The sequence below is a fragment of the Desmodus rotundus genome, chromosome 1, assembly GCF_022682495.2.
Source record: "Desmodus rotundus isolate HL8 chromosome 1, HLdesRot8A.1, whole genome shotgun sequence".
Classification (NCBI taxonomy): domain Eukaryota; kingdom Metazoa; phylum Chordata; class Mammalia; order Chiroptera; family Phyllostomidae; genus Desmodus; species Desmodus rotundus.
The window spans coordinates 164,313,974-164,329,643 of NC_071387.1; the positions used below are offsets into that span (position 1 = coordinate 164,313,974).

The 15,670-nt window shown below is 40.5% G+C and overlaps 1 protein-coding gene across 10 annotated transcripts in view; it reads right to left on the minus strand.

The window, feature by feature from the left end:
• Window positions 1-58: 58 nt before the first annotated feature.
• The window catches only part of PDE8B (phosphodiesterase 8B), a 300,637-nt gene continuing 285,025 nt past the window's right edge, over window positions 59-15,670 (minus strand). For all 10 annotated transcript variants that reach the window (XM_045197875.2, XM_053912407.2, XM_045197874.2 and 7 more), the window contains 3 exons: window positions 8,416-8,583; window positions 6,058-6,187; window positions 59-5,538 (listed from right to left, as the gene is read on the minus strand). In XM_045197875.2, the coding sequence (XP_045053810.1) occupies window positions 5,429-5,538; window positions 6,058-6,187; window positions 8,416-8,583 (408 nt within the window). In that variant the 3' untranslated portion in view covers window positions 59-5,428. The remainder of the gene's footprint in view (window positions 5,539-6,057; window positions 6,188-8,415; window positions 8,584-15,670) is intronic.

Genomic DNA, 15,670 nt, shown 5'->3' on the forward strand with positions numbered 1-15,670 from the left:
GCAACAAGTTGCTTCTTAGGTGTGAGTACATCCACCAAAGAATATACTACAAGTATTTTAGCAGGGAATTTTCAAGAAATTAACTTTGCAGTCATACTACAAATAAATATCTGTTGACATAGAATTAAGTTATACCATAGACTCGTTACAGACAATTTAAAAATATTGTTATGCTTTAATTTTACACCAGAAATTATGAGCTTATGGTTAATGAGCATAGTACTCAGAACCTCTTACTTTCTTTGTTTAGTGTAATTTTATTACCTCTAATTAAATTCTGATTATTAGATTTTCTTAAAAGTTGCATATAGCTTCTTTAATTTAGTCTTTAGATTTTGAAAAACCTTTGTTCTCCAAAATGAATATTTTAACTATACCCGTTCATTCCTTTAAACATTTATTTATTTAAAAGCCTGCTTTTAAGGAAATTAATACACATGATAATTATAGAAGATATTTTGGGAGAGAAACCCCCTGAAAAAGAGGTAGGATGCAGCAGAACTGGAACTTAAACCTTGAGACCTCCAGAAAGTCTCTTCCCGCCCTGCAGGAAGCAGAGATTGCGCAGTGGCTGCGCTGTGGGCCTCTCTTGCAGCGGTGAGTGCTGTTCTGTGAGCTGCTTTGTTTGAGCTTGGATCTTGTGAGGAGGTTCACGTAGAGCAGTACAGTTGTATTAATTAGAAGGGTTTTATTCTTTGGTTATCTTTAGAGCCCATTTGATTAAAAATCCTTGTGATAAATTTAAAAATACCGTTTCTCCTACAAATTTCCTTGGTATTTAGTAACTAATCATCAGTGCTCTATAGAGCAAACTTGAATCTCTCACTGTTTAACTACAACATTTTTTGTGTGCAAACTGATTTGTTTAAATTAATTTATTTTCTTTTTAGTTTTAGCTACTAAAATCTCTATAAACTCAAATCAATAGGAATCTTACGAGGGTGCATTTTTCCCGCAGTGTGAATGGCCTGAACAACCATTAGCTAGATTGGCACTACGCCCACACTGCCCCTCACGTGCCTGGGAGGGAGCGGGGTGAGAGAAGAGTTACAGTATTTCCAGTCGGACGTGCCTGGTTTACCTCACCATTGGCTCACGTTTGAAATGCTTGAGAAAGGCTTCACTTGCAGTGGCCACTGAGATTTAATGGTCTTCATCACCCGGCCGCTTTATATCAGAGCACTTTTTCTCCCTTTTGATACTAAAGAATAAAAATTAAAAAGTGTTCCACACATTAAGAACAGGCGAGTTTAGTATTGGAGTCATTCTTAAACTGCTAAAGAAAGAACCCTATTAAAGTAAGTGCAAGGTGACCGACGTTGTCAGAGCACCGATCCTTCCCAGAGAACACTTGCTGCAGATTTATTGTCCGTCACACACACTCTGGACGGCATCTTCATTATTGTTGCTCTACTGGTTTTACCGTGGACGGTTGCTTCCGCAACTGCCTGCAAAGACCAGAAGAGCTCTGAGGTCATCTGTGCCAGACCAGTGTCATAATGTTATAAATGAGGAAACTGAGGCCCAGATGGTAGGGCCTTGCAGGTTGTTAGTTCTATTCCATTATCATCATTGAGCGGCTTTATTTATTTATTTACTTATTTGTTTATTTATTTTTTTAAACAAAGCAAAGAGGACTAGAATCAGAGATAAAGGCTTACATGACTACCATGTGAGGAAAACCAAATAATGTTCACATTTATTTTATTTATTATGAAAACAGGTTTATGGAGAAATATATTAAAATTTGTTACCTCCGTTCTAGAATAGAGTACTATGAGGAAAATTAGCACTCCCTTTGAGCCAACAACTTGTTACTGTGGCACATTTGAGGAGTCACGGAGACAGCTTTCTGATCTTTCATCCTGAAATTGGAACACGGTTAGTAGTCCCCCACCAGGCACACGTGCATTCTGGTCTGAGTGCATCAGATTGTTGGCCAATTTGATTAAATATTTTAGTCATTTTCAGGCTTTTAATTTTCCTCTGTAGATGGACTTTATTCCATTAGGAGCTAGCCTGTTCTTTGGGAAATTTTACATTAGGTCATGAGTTTGTAAGTTATTTTCTTGAATTGTTTATGACATATTCAGTGAATTATATGAGAAACTCAGATTTTTAACTGCTTTATTTCCTAATCTGTTCTGGTTATTATTCTGTGGTAGTATTCTATTCACATGGAGTGATAAAAACTGCAGGTAAGTTTTGGGAGCAAATAGTACCATAAGTACCACATAAATCCCTGTTGTTACACTGTAGTTCACAGGTGGCAAACACAAGGCCAGCGGGCAGAATCCGGCCTCCACCTTTTTGTATCCGGCCCAGCACTTAGTTTCTACTCAGCGGCAGTGCTGAGCTCTCGCTTAACTGTTACGGAGTAGTTACATTTATACAGTCCTAAAGTTACATTCAGCCCTTTGAAGGCAACTGCAAGGCTGATGTGGTCCCCAGTGAAAATGAGTTTGACACCCCTGCTCTAGTTAGTTTATCACCATGAGAAACTAGTATGTCTAGAGCAGGAATGTCAAACTCATTTTCACCGGGGGCCACATCTGCTTTGGGGTTGCCTTCAAAGGGCCAAAATAATTTTAGGACTGTATAAATGTAACTATTCCTTAACTGTTGAGGAGTTGAAATTACATTTGGCCCTTTGAAGGCACGTGAGGCAGATGTGGCCCCTGATGAAAATGAGTTTGACGTCCTTGGTCTAGAGTGATGCCTCCAGCCCACTCACCGGACTTTGTGGTTTTTGTCCTCTATGGTTGAAGGTGGAGGGCCGGATTTGGCACGTTGGCCTTGTGTTTGCCACCTGTGAACTACATAAATGCCCTAATTTAGAATACAATTACAATTGAGGTCAACATATACTATGTGCATTTTTTTCCTGAGTTTTCAATACTATTATATTTGCAAATAACACTATATAATATACCTTATTACCTCTTTCTGGGGCTGTATTCATAACACAACCAAGAGTCTGGATTTTGGGGCATTTGTATCATCCCTTCCATTTATCTTCTGCAAGTAGAATGGGTTCTGATTGAACTAATGAGGCTTATTCTTTGCCCATAAGACTAACCAGTCCTGACTCCGAAGGCAAGCAAATCTTAAATTGGAAGTAAATAAATTACAGGGTCATCATTCTGGTCTAGGTAACAATGTTGTCTAACTTTTTATTCTGGTAGCTATGGCAGTAATAATATGACCTCTCTCTGTATTAGATAGTGTTGCATTTTCCTAAATTAATATAGCTCCCCTCAACATAGAATGTTTTAGTAAACAACTCAGGGTGAGAGGCAGTTTATACCCACCTGATGCACATACCATCTGAAAGACTATTCTAATAAAATGACTATTTGGAGGAGTGTGCTATTTAAGGAACAACTCAGAAGATTACACCATTGTAGATTACTCTGATAAAGAGCAGAGCTACGCTGAAGCTTTAGAACCTGGTAGTCTTAAAGCATTTAAGTTAATGTGAACTTAATTTGACATTCCACTGAGTAAGCTGTAACATTCATATAGAGAATGTGAGACATCTGATAAATGTTGCTTACTTACCAAGTGGAACTGAAAGAGATGGTCAGGAAAAGATTGTCCTCGCCTTAAGCAAGCTTCTGAAGAAGCCTAAGCAAATTATTTAGCTCCTTAAAATGGGATTCAGACATCCTGAATTTAATATGTTCTGAAAACAAAGTGTATGATTCATGAAATAAAGGACACAGAACTGAAAATTTGAAATTATGAAAAATTTAGGCCAAAGAGAAGGTAAATAAAAACAGCTGTTGTAAATAAAATGGCTAAAGGGATTTAGTGACAAGGACTTCACAGAAACATCTTCATCACTTTTACATGATGCAGCATTACGGTACAAAGCGAGCTGCTCTCTGATCAGGCAAGTTCTCTTACCATCTAACAAAAATAATTTAGAGATACTTCTTTGCATGGAATTGTCATATATGTTTCCATTTTTTAGTACAAAACATAGAAAAAAACATTGGCACATTATGTAGTGATAAGTAATTTTTTTTCTTTCCGTGTACTAATTCCAAGTGTTCTTCATTCCAATTTTTGTTTGAAAGAAGTAATTACTGATTCAATTAATCCAGTCTCTGTTTATACCTCTTAAAAATGCAGCATGGAGTACAGAGAATTTGAAAGAAAAATGAAGATATTTTGTTTACTGAGTTTCTAATATTTATAATACATAGAGAAGGGTTGGCTGGTAAAAGAAAAAGGAAAATTTCAAGTCTGACTTCATGTAGAGCACAGAAAGTTGTGAAAAGAGCGGTATAAAAATATGCACTTGTGCTTTAGAAGCTTTTAGCATAAAGTCAATAATATTTACTGTTTCCCCACATGTCTATATTCCGATATATTTACACGTCCCGCAGTGTTTTTACATCATTAAAGGAAAGTGGCATGATCACACATATAGATAGGTGGGAAACACCCGAACCTTGGAACTTCCCCTAGCCCCTCCCCAAACACATAGATGCAGATGGTACATGGTACAACACTCTTGATTGACTTATATCCAGAAAATTTAGATTGATTTCATAAAAATTTTAAACATCAAATGTATATAAATTTTTTCTTTTTTAAAAAAATCGTGTCCAAGGGCATTCAGATTTAATGGCTTTATATAATACTCACTGTAGTGCCTTGTGACTGCCTCTGTTAACCAGAAATAAGGGAATCTCGTGGAGTTCTCTGAAACAAAATGTCACTCCCTTCCCCATCATGGATGGCTTTCTGCTCAGATGGATGAATGCCTTTTACAGGAAAGAGGGCTACACGGGCTGCTGAGACCAGTCCAGAGAAGGCACACACCAGGCCGCAGCTGTGTTCTAACTTGGCTGTCTTAACATCGATCAGAAGAACCCCGTAACTATGGAGGCTGTGAAGCTAACCAGTGTATCAATAATTTGGTCCTTGTTTTGCTCATTTTATAGTTTGGGGTTTTTTTTAGGTACTCTTATGAATTCTTCAGACCGATGGTCTTGAGGAAAATAATGAAGCTAAACAGAGATGGTGACTTTGTGGTAACATGTGAGCTGAAACTAGCTAAGCTACCTGGTCATCATCGTCCAGGGAGATGGGCTCAGAGACACCTGCTGCTCGTGTCCTGCCGGGTAGAGTCTTTCAGCTCCGTGGTTGCCGAGGACGCACAGGGTCACAGCAGGGCAAAGGGTTTGCCCTGTATTTGTTCTGTCACTAAGTGATTATATAAAGAACATATTTTTCTTCATGGAACATAACTTTCTAAAAATGGGCTTTGAGGACTTACATTATTCAAGATCAGATATCAAACATTAGCTCCTTGACCTACACTTGTCATTTTCATCATAAAGGAAAGCCTGTCCTTTATACTACTGTGAGTCACCGTGCCCTTTGTGGGTAAGGGGTCCCCTTCTCTGTCCTGGCTTCAGTTGTCAGATGGGAGCCTCAGACTCTTGCACTTCAGGTCATCTAATGTCTTCCAGTGCTTGTAGTTATTGGCCAAGTGTTGCATCAGCGCTGGCAGATGTGCAAAGGCTGCAAGGACATGAAAGAGTCAAAAGAAGCCTGTTAGGTTAGATCCCAGAAGCACGTAGAAGGGCTCTGTGGGACAAACACGGGGTCAGAACTGGAGAAGTACTCCAGGTTAGGCCTCAGGCTGCAGGTGAACACACAGCACCAGAAGGGTAGTCACTAAACACTAGTTTCTGAAATACAAACAGGTCTTTTTAATTAAAAATTGAAAAGCCATTACCAAAAGAATCTCATTCAGCATAGACTTTTAATACATTTTATGTTCTTAAGTTTCTTCTGGTGATAGAATAAAACTGCTGTAAGCTTTGGAAGAGGTCCTTTGAAGAGGTAAAGGCTTGTTTATCAATTTATCAAACATCCATTGAGTCTTTTGTGCACAAGATTCATGCCAGGTGCTGGGGACACAGAAGGTGCCCGTGCACCCCACCTTACCTGGCCACAAGCAGTCTGTGTTGTTAAAGGTAATCATTGTAAAGGATAACAAGATATTCTGTGTGGTGGACAAAACAGAATCTGTCTTACCATCCCAAGCATCGAACATGTCTGTTATGAAGTAGTCAATGAAGGAAATTTGTGACTTGGGGATGCTACAGGTATTCCGGTCGAACACTGGCATCACCACAGGCAGTCCCTGTCTCTTCTCTTCATCAGTCTGTAAGACACAATACTCACAGCGCTGTAGGCACACAAGGAACTGACAGAGCGCTCTAGTTTCTCAGAACCGCCCTGTGGAAATGGGTCAGCATCCAGTTGTGTGTACGAAGAAACAGGCTCAGCGTGGTTCTGCGACTTAATACAAGCCAACCAGCTGGTGAGATGCAGTGACCAAATTCAGGTCTTCTGACTTCCAGGTCTCTTATGCTCTACCACAGCCTCTCCTGAAGGGTCCATCGGGGTTCATGCCCTCTTTTTCCGAGATCTCTTTTCATTATTGCAAGGTCAAAACTATTTTCAAAGTAATACTGATAATACTATTATTAATACTAACAGTACTAATGCAAGTAACACTAATTGACAGAAACAGTGATGGGTAGAACTGCCGATGCCTTGGCATGAATCAAAGAACTGGCACCAAATTGTACCACTGGTCCTTGTATTATTAACAGTCACACGCCTGCAGTTTAAAAAGAAAGCCAGTTTACTCTAGAACACCCTCACGGAAGCAGTAAGATTATTAATCTTATTAAAGCTGGACCTTTGAGTATCGGCCTCTGCTGTTCTCTGACGCAGTGGGACGGACACAGAGCCCTCACGCTGCTGCCCAACAGCGCTGCTGGGCTCAGGGAAGAGCACGTTTGCCGTTCAGCTGAACTAGCCGTTTTTTTCATGGGACTCTTTACTCAAAAGAATAACAAACTATGTGTATCAGATTTGGGTATTGGTCATGCAGTTTGCACAAGGTGTGTGTAAATCTATGAGTAGTTTGTACATTGGAGTGAATATTTCTTTGCATAAGGTTGTAAATCACTGAGCTGAATATTAAGATCCACATTCCCTGATGGCGTGTTGAGCCAGAGGCCAGCTGATCAGAGGCCTCATTTGTAATTTTCGATTTTTAGGTCACATTGGCTTGTTAGCAGTAGTACACTTTGGAGGGGGGAGGACATCTAAACAGGGAGCTTACATTAAAGAACTTTAAGGTGGTTCTTTCCCATTTCCCGTTCATGTACTTTGAGAATAACTAGGAGTAGGATTTCAAGTCCTCTGTGGGTCCTAGGAAGCCCATTAACAGCTTCTTACCAGCTTTTGGCTCAGCTTCCTCATTACAGGTCAGTTGATTAGGCAGCCTTCAAATACCTACTGTTGTTCAAGGAGTAGTTGGGTATTTTTGTTTTGTTTTGTTTTCCCCTCTTCTTTCTAGTAAGCCCAGAGCTGCCTGTCCTACTTTTCTCCTCTCCTATTCAGGGGCTCTCTTCCCAGCCCTGAAAGCTGCAGTTAACGTATTGGGTCTCCACTGGCCACTCCCCTGCCTGCCCTTTCAGACATCAGCTGTTAATAGCTGAGGTACATTCCTTGGAGGTACACTCCAGCCATGTAGACCCCCCCCCCCCCCGGCAATACATTACTTGCAGATACTGCGCGTGTGTTTGTCCTGCTGCTGCACACACACAATACACACATCAGACCTTAGAGCCTCTTCTCCGGAAGGAAGTAGGCCTGTATTTCAAATGGCACCTTGCAGTCTACTTTCTGGATCTTCCTCCTTTAATTCTGTTTTGTACTGCCAAACTGAACTAGATATTACTGTTCTCCTTATATAAAAATTATGAATTTTCCTTCTTACTCATTTTGTTCATAATGCTTTGTTCCCTCGGAAAGTCCTTTCTTATTTCCACATTTCTAACCCCCACTCCCCCCCCCAAAAAAAGCCCTCCAACATCATACCCACAAAGCCCCTCTTTTATCTAGGGAAAAAATCCTTCTGAACTCTCATAGCGGTTAACATACTTAAAATATACCTCCTTTAGAAATATTTCTTTTTCTTTTTTCTACTAATGTGTAGACCTATCTATTTCTACATCTCTCTACTATATTGTGAGCTGCCATGGCTTCTGTGTTCCCCATAATGTGCCATGGAGATAATAGCTTAATGAATGAATGGGTGATTTCCTGGTTTTTGTAGAAGTTCAGGAACTAAGAATTTGAGGATGAAAAGATACTTCCACACATTAAGTTTATTCCTCACACCCTAGAGAGACTTTGGTTACTGACCAACCACATCAGTCTCTTGAGGGAGCCAGAGGTCTAGTCCAGGCAGGTGTGAGCCATTTCCTTCCAGGGAGGACTCGTGTACTAGTTGGTCATGAGAATCCCCAGAGGTCTATGACATGGGGCCATTCCCCGAAGATAAGTAAAGGTGCCCTAGAGAGGCCAGCGCACCTGTGCAAAGTACTCCTCGGAGATCCTCCCCGCCCATTCAATGCACAGGTCCAGGGGGCGGCACGGGTTGGCCACGTCAGCACACTTAATCATCATGCGCTTGATCAGGATTTGGTTTTCAGGTAAGTTCTTCCCAATAGGGTTGCATTCACAGTCGCTGCCCTCGGTCTGGAAAACATTGTCAGATAAGGGTTAGTTCAAGGTGATGATGAAGCCTGCAAAGGCTAACTGACCAGACAGTAGGTGTTGATCACTTGGGCACGCTGAGACGTGACTGTGGTTTCCCATTATAAATTCCATAATGCCCTGATAGTCTTGTTAAAAAAAAATTGCAAATAATACAAAAACTTAGAGTTTAAAAGGTCAAAGTTCCTATCACTACCCATCTATTCTCACACTTCCATCTTCCTCCCAGAGCAGACTGCGATAAGCAGTCCTGTTCTGTGTTTAGTACCGGTGTGCCACCTTAAAGGAGGAGAGCTTTTCTCCCAGATTTATCAGGAAATGTGTACAAGCAGAAATGTTTTTAATACATTAAAGATAGGAAAATAACAAAGTGACCTTTCAATTATTCCTTCATTTATTTATTCTTATATCTACCAGCTCCCTCCTGTGACCTGTCTCATCCCTACTCACCCACCTCTTCCTACTTCATTTCTTTCTCTTAAGGTGTATGTCTACTTATGTGCTCCTGGCTGCTCTCCTGACTTGGTAGTAGGGAGTGAACCATATACGCTTTGGGGGTACTAGGAGTAGAAGGTGGGCCCGGGCAGGAACAGGTGTGTTCGCATGTTTAGGAAAACTGGCCATACGCTAGTACAAACCTAGTGATGTATGTCAGTGGCTCCGAGCCAGGTGGCCAGGTCCCTGAGGAGGCTTACATACGTGCAACGCACACCAGTTACACAAACTCTGGAAGATTGATTTCTACTCTCTGTCTTCAAAGATACCATTCAATTGATTGTGTGAAAACAGTTAGCTCTCCAAAGCCCTGCCAAGCTGAAAGACTGCATGACTTTTAAAGGTTTTTGTCTGTTTTTTTTTTTTTGAGACAGGACCTACTTATTAGACCATCAATGGGCAGAATTATGTTCTGAAGGTGGTTGTCTTGATTACTTACCATTGCGAAGATAGTGCTTACGATAGTCACTGCAGTAGGTAGTAAATCTCAACACAGAGTTCGGGGCTTACTTGCAGAGATGAACTTCCCAACTCTAAATTCTATGACTCCCTCTAATTTTTCCCTTCTAAACCCCAGCTGCTCGCATAAGTCCTCTGTGGAAGGAGAGGGCCCTGGCACAGGGCCATGGGATTCCTGGGGGATGGAGCAGAACACAGGTGAGGTGGACACTGCCCCTGCATCGATGTCCCTGCTGGTCATGTGATGGGTCCTGCACAGATGGTCTCCTTACTGATTGTCAAGTCACTTTTAAGATGTGCATCTATCCACATAGGCAACCTCTCCCGCTCCACAGGAATGAGCAAAAGCTCTTGTAACTTTACGGGCTATGAACAGCTTCATGGTTTCAGAGGGCAGTTTTATTTATTTATTTTAGTATGTTTTATTGATTGTTATTACAGTTTTCCCAATTTTACCCCTTTATCTCCCCTCTGCCCTGCACCTCCCAACCCCTCCGGCATCCCCACCTTAGTTCCTGTCCATGGGTTGTGCATATAAGTTCTTGGACTTCTCTATTTCCTGTACTATTCCCAACCTCCCCCTGTCTATTTTGTACCTACCATTTATGCTGCTTATTCCCTGTACCTTTCCCCCCTATTCTTCCCCTCCCACTCCCTACTGAAAAACCTCTCTGTGGTGTCCATTTCTCTGGTTCTGTTCCTGTTCTAGTTCTTTTCTTAGTTTTGTTTTTGGCTTTTTTTAGGTTCAGTTGTTGATAGTTGTGAGTTTGTTGTCATTTTATTGTTCATAGTTTTTGATCTTCTGTTACTTAGATAAGTCCCTTTAACATTTCATATAATAAGGGCTTGGTGATGATGAACTCCTTTAACTTGACCTTATCTGGGAGGCACTTTATCTGTCCTTCCATTCTAAGTGATATCTTTGCTGGATAAAGTAATCTTGGATGTAGGTCCTTGCCTTCCATGACTTTGAATACTTCTTTCCAGCCCCTTCTTGCCTGCGAGGTTTCTTTTGAGAAATCAGCTGATAGTCTTATGGGCACTCCTTTGTAGGTAACTGTGTCCTTTTCTCTTGCTGCTTTTAGGATTCTTTATCTTGAATCTTGAATATCTGAATGATGATGTGCCTTGGTGTGTTCCTCTGGGTCCAACTTCTTTGGTCTGAGCTTCCTGGACTTCCTGGAAGTCTATTTCCTTTGCCAGGTTGAGTAAGTTTTCCTTCATTATTTGTTCAGATAAGTTTTCAATTTCTTGCTTTTGTTCTTCTCCTTCTGACACCTCTATAATTTGGATATTGGATGTTTGAAGTTGTCCTGGAGGTTCCTAAGCCTCTCATCATTTTTTGAATTCTTGTTTCTTCATTCTGTTCCAGTTCAATGTTTTTTTCTTCCTTTTGTTCCAGATCATTGATTTGAGTCCTGCTTTCCTTCCCTTCACTGTTGGTTCCCTGTATATGTTGCTTTATTTCATTTTGGGTAGCCTTCATTTGTTGCTTCCTTTTGCGACCGAGCTCAACTAGTTCTGTGAGCATCCTGATACCAGTGTTTTGAACTCTGCATCAGATGGGTTTACTATCTCCTTGTCACTTAGCTCTTTTTCTGGAGTTTTGATCTGTTCTTTCATTTGGACCATATTTCTTTGTCCTGGTGCACCTGTTATGTTATAAGGGGGTAGAGCCTTAGGTATTCTCCAGGGCAGGGCAACCCTCTTTGCTGTGTTGTGGTACTGTCTGGAGGAGAGGCTGGAGAGGGAGCAATGCTGCTTGCTTGCTCTGCTCTAGCCCCACTTTCCAACAAACTCTCCGTGTGAGACTGGGAGTTTCTCCTGCTGTCACAACCTCCACGGTAGTTTACAGCTAGCTTGAGTCTTTAGTTTCCCGTTCAGCCAACCCTGCCTCTCCTGAGCAGTCCCCTGCCTTGCCCTGCATCCTCTCCACACAGCTGCCTGTCTCCGCCCCTGCTGCCCTCCTACCGATCTGAGTGAATGTTTCTTTAACGCCTTCATTGTCAGAATTCCATGCAGTTTGCTTTTCTGTCACTTCTGGTTGTTTATTGTTTTTAGATTGGCTGTTATCCTTGTTTTGGTTGTGCAAGGAAGCCAAGTGTTTCCACATACACCTCCATCATGGCCAGAGCTCTGATCTCATTTTATTTATTTATTTTTATTTTTAAAAAATTTTTATTGTTATTCAATTATAGTTGTATGCCTTTTCTCCCCATCCCTCCACCCCACCCCAGCAGAATCCACCGCCCTCCTCCACCTCCACCCTCCCCCTTGATTTTGTCCATGTGTCCTTTATAGTAGTTCCTGTAATCCTCTCTCCTCACTGTCCCCTCCCCACTACCCCCTGGCTATTGTTAGATTGTTCTTAACTTCAATGTCTCTGGTTATATTTTGTTTGCTTTTTTTCTTGTGTTGATTATGTTCCAGGTAAAGGTGAGATCATATGGTATTTGTCCCTCACCGTCTGGCTTATTTCACTTAGCATAATGCTCTCCAGTTCCATCCATGCTGTTGCAAAGGGTATAAGCTCCTTCTTTCTCTCTGCTGCGTAGAATTCCATTGTGTAAATATACCATATTTTCTTGATCCACTCATTTGCTGATGGGCACTTAGGTTGCTTCCAGTACTTGGCTATTGTAAATTGTGCTGCTGTGAATATTGGGGTGCATAGGTTCTTTTGGATTGGTGTTTAAGGGTTCTTAGGGTATAATCCCAGCAACAGAATTGCTGGGTCAAAGGGCAGTTCCATTTTTAGTTTTCTGAGGAAATTCCATACTGTTTTCCACAGTGGCCTCACCAGTCTGCATTCCCACCAACAGTGCAGTAGGGTTCCCTTTTTTCCGCATCCTCTCCAACATTTGTTTGTTGATTTGTTTATGTTGGCCACTCTGACTGGTGTGAGATGGTACCTCATTGTGGTTTTAATTTGCATCTCTGATGGCTAGTGATGCTGAGCATCTTTTCATATGTCTCTGGGCCCTCTGTATGCCTTCCTTGGAGAAGTGTCTGTTCAAGTCCTTTGCCCATTTTTTAATTGGGTTGTTTGTCTTCCTGGAGTGGAGTTGTGTGAGTTTTTTATATATTTTGGAGATCAGGCCCTTGTCTGAGGTATCATTGGCAAATATGTTTTCCCATACTGTTGGTTCTCTTTGTATTTTATAATGCTGTTTTCTTTAGCCATGCAGAAGCTTTTTATTTTGATGAGGTCCCATTTGTTTATTATTTCCTTTATGTCCCTTGCTTTAGGGGATGTGTCTGTGAGGATGTTGCTGCGTGGAATGTCTGAGATTTTCCTGCCAATGTTTTCCTCTAGGACTTTTATGGTGTTACGACTTATATTTAAGTCTTTTATCCATCTTGAATTTATTTTTGTGTATGGCGTAAGTTGGTGATCGAGTTTCATTTTTTTGCACATAGCTGTCCAGATCTCCCAACACCATCTGTTGAAGAGGCTGTTTTTGCTCCATTCTATGCTCCTGCCTCCTTTGTCAAATATTAATTGACCGTAAAGACTTGAGTTTATTTCTGGGCTCTCTGTTCTGTTCCATTGGTCTATGTGCCTGTTTTTATGCCAGTACCAGGCTATTTGATTACAGTGGCCTTGTAATACAGTTTGGTATCAGGTATTGTGATCCCTCCTGCTTTGTTCTTCTTTCTCAAAATTGCTGCAGCTGTTCAGGGTCATTTATGGTTCCATATAAATTTCTGAAATGTTTGTTCTATATCTGTGAAATATGTCATGGGTACTTTAATAGGGATTGCATTGAATCTATAAATTGCTTTGGGTAGTATGGCCATTTTGATGATGTTAATTCTTCTAATCCATGAGCATGGTACATGCTTCCATTTGTTTGTGTCTTCCTTTCTTTCTTCAGTGTTGTGTAGTTTTCTGAGTACAGGCCTTTTACCTCCTTGGTTAGGTTTATTCCTAGGTACTTTATTTTTCTTGTTGCTATATCAAATGGGATTTTTTTTCCTGATTTCTGTTTCAGCAGTTTCATTGTTGGTATACAGGAATGCCTTTGATTTCTTAGTATTGACTTTGTATCCAGCTGTTTTGCCAAATTCATTTATTAGGTCAAGTAGTTTTTTGGTGGAGTCTATAGGATTTTCCAGGTACACTATCATGTCATCTGCAAACAGTGACAGTTTCATTTCCTCCTTTCCAATTTGGATGCCTTTTATTTCTTTTTCTTGTCTGATTGCTGTGGCTAGGACTTCCAATACTATGTTAAATAGGAGTGGTGAGAGAGGGAATCCTTGTCTTGTTCTTGATCTTAGTGGGAAAGCTCTAAGTTTTTGTCCATTGAGTATGATGTTGGCTGTAAGTCTCTCATATATGGCCTTTATTATGTTGAGGAATGCTCCCTCTATTCCCACTTTGCTGAGTGTTTTTATCAGAAATGGGTGCTGTATCTTATCAAATGCTTTTTCCACATCTGTTGATATGATCATGTGATTTTTGTCTTGGCTGTTGTTGATATGATGTATTATGTTTATTGATTTACGAATATTGTACCATCCTTGCATCCCTGGGATGAATCCCACTTGATCATGGTATATGATCTTTTTAATGTATTGCTGGATGCGGTTTGCTAGTATTTTGTTGAGAATTTTAGCATCTATGTTCATCGGTGATATTGGCCTGAAGTTTTCTTTCTTTGTTGTGTCTTTATCTGGTTTTGGGATTAGGATGTTGCTGGCTTCATAAAAAGAGTTTGGGAGTCTCCCATCATTTTGGATTTTTTCAAATAGTCTGTGAAGGATAGGGGTTAGCTCTTCCTTAAATGCTTTGTAGAATTCTCCTGTGAAACCATCTGGTCTAGGGCTTTTGTGTGTTGGGAGTTTTTTGATTACTGCTTCAATTTCGTCTGCTGTTATTGGTCTGTTCAGGTTTTCTGCTTCATTGAGTTGTGGAAGATTATATTTTTCTAGAAATGTGTCCATTTCACCTAGGTTTTCAAATTTCTTGGCATACAGTTCTTCGTAGTAATTTCTTACAATCCTTTGTATTTCTGTGGTATCAGTTGTAATCTCTCTTTCGTTTCTAATTGTGTTTATTTGGATCCTCTCTCTTTTTTTCTTGATGAGCCTGCTTAAGGGCTTGTTGATTTTGTTTATCTTTTCAAAGAACCAGCTCCTGGATTCATTGATCCTTTGAATTGTGCTTTTAGTCTCTATGTCATTTAACTCTGCTCTGATCTTGGTTATTTCCTTCCTTCTGCTTGCTCTGGGCTGTCTTTGTTGTTGTTCCTCAAGTTCTTGTAGGCGTAGGGTTAGGTTGTTTGTTTGAAATGTTTCTTTTTAAGGTAGGCCTGTATTGCTATGAACTTCCCTCTCAGGACTGCCTTTGCTGTGTCCCATAGGTTTTGGGTTGTTGTGAGTTCATTTTCATTTGTTTCCAGAAAGTTTTTGATTTCTTCCCTAATCTCGTTCTTGACCCATTCATTGTTTAATAGCATGCTATTCAGTCTCCATGATTTTGAGTGTTTGGGGTTTTTTCCTTTGGGGTTGGTTTCTAGTTTCAGACCCTTGTGGTCAGAGAAAATGCTTGATATGATTTCAATTTTCTTGAGTTTGTTGAGGCTTGCTTTGTGTCCTATCATGTGGTCTATCTTTGAAAAAGTTCCATGGACACTTGAAAAGAATGTGTATTTTGCTTCTTTGGGATAAAAGGCTCTATATATATCAGTTAAGTCCATTTCATCTAGGGTATTGTTAAATGACACAATATCCTTGTTGACATTTTGTTTGGAAGATCTGTCCATTTTTGACAGTGGGGTGTTAAAGTCCCCTACTATAATTGTGTTGCTGTCAATATTTTTCTTGAAGTCCTCCAAGATTTTCTTTATGTATTTGGGTGCTCCTATGTTGGGTGCATATATATTTACAATGTTTATGTCTTCTTGGTGGATTCTTCCTTTGAGTATTATGAAGTGACCATCTGGGTCTCTCTTTATGGCCCTTTTGAAGTGTATTTTGTCTGATATGAGTATTGCTACCCCTTCTTTTTTTTCCTGTCCGTTTCCTTGGAAAATTTGTTTCCAGCCCTTCACTTTCAGTCTGTGTAGGTCTTTTGTCCTGAGGTGGGTCTCTTGTAGGCAGCATATGT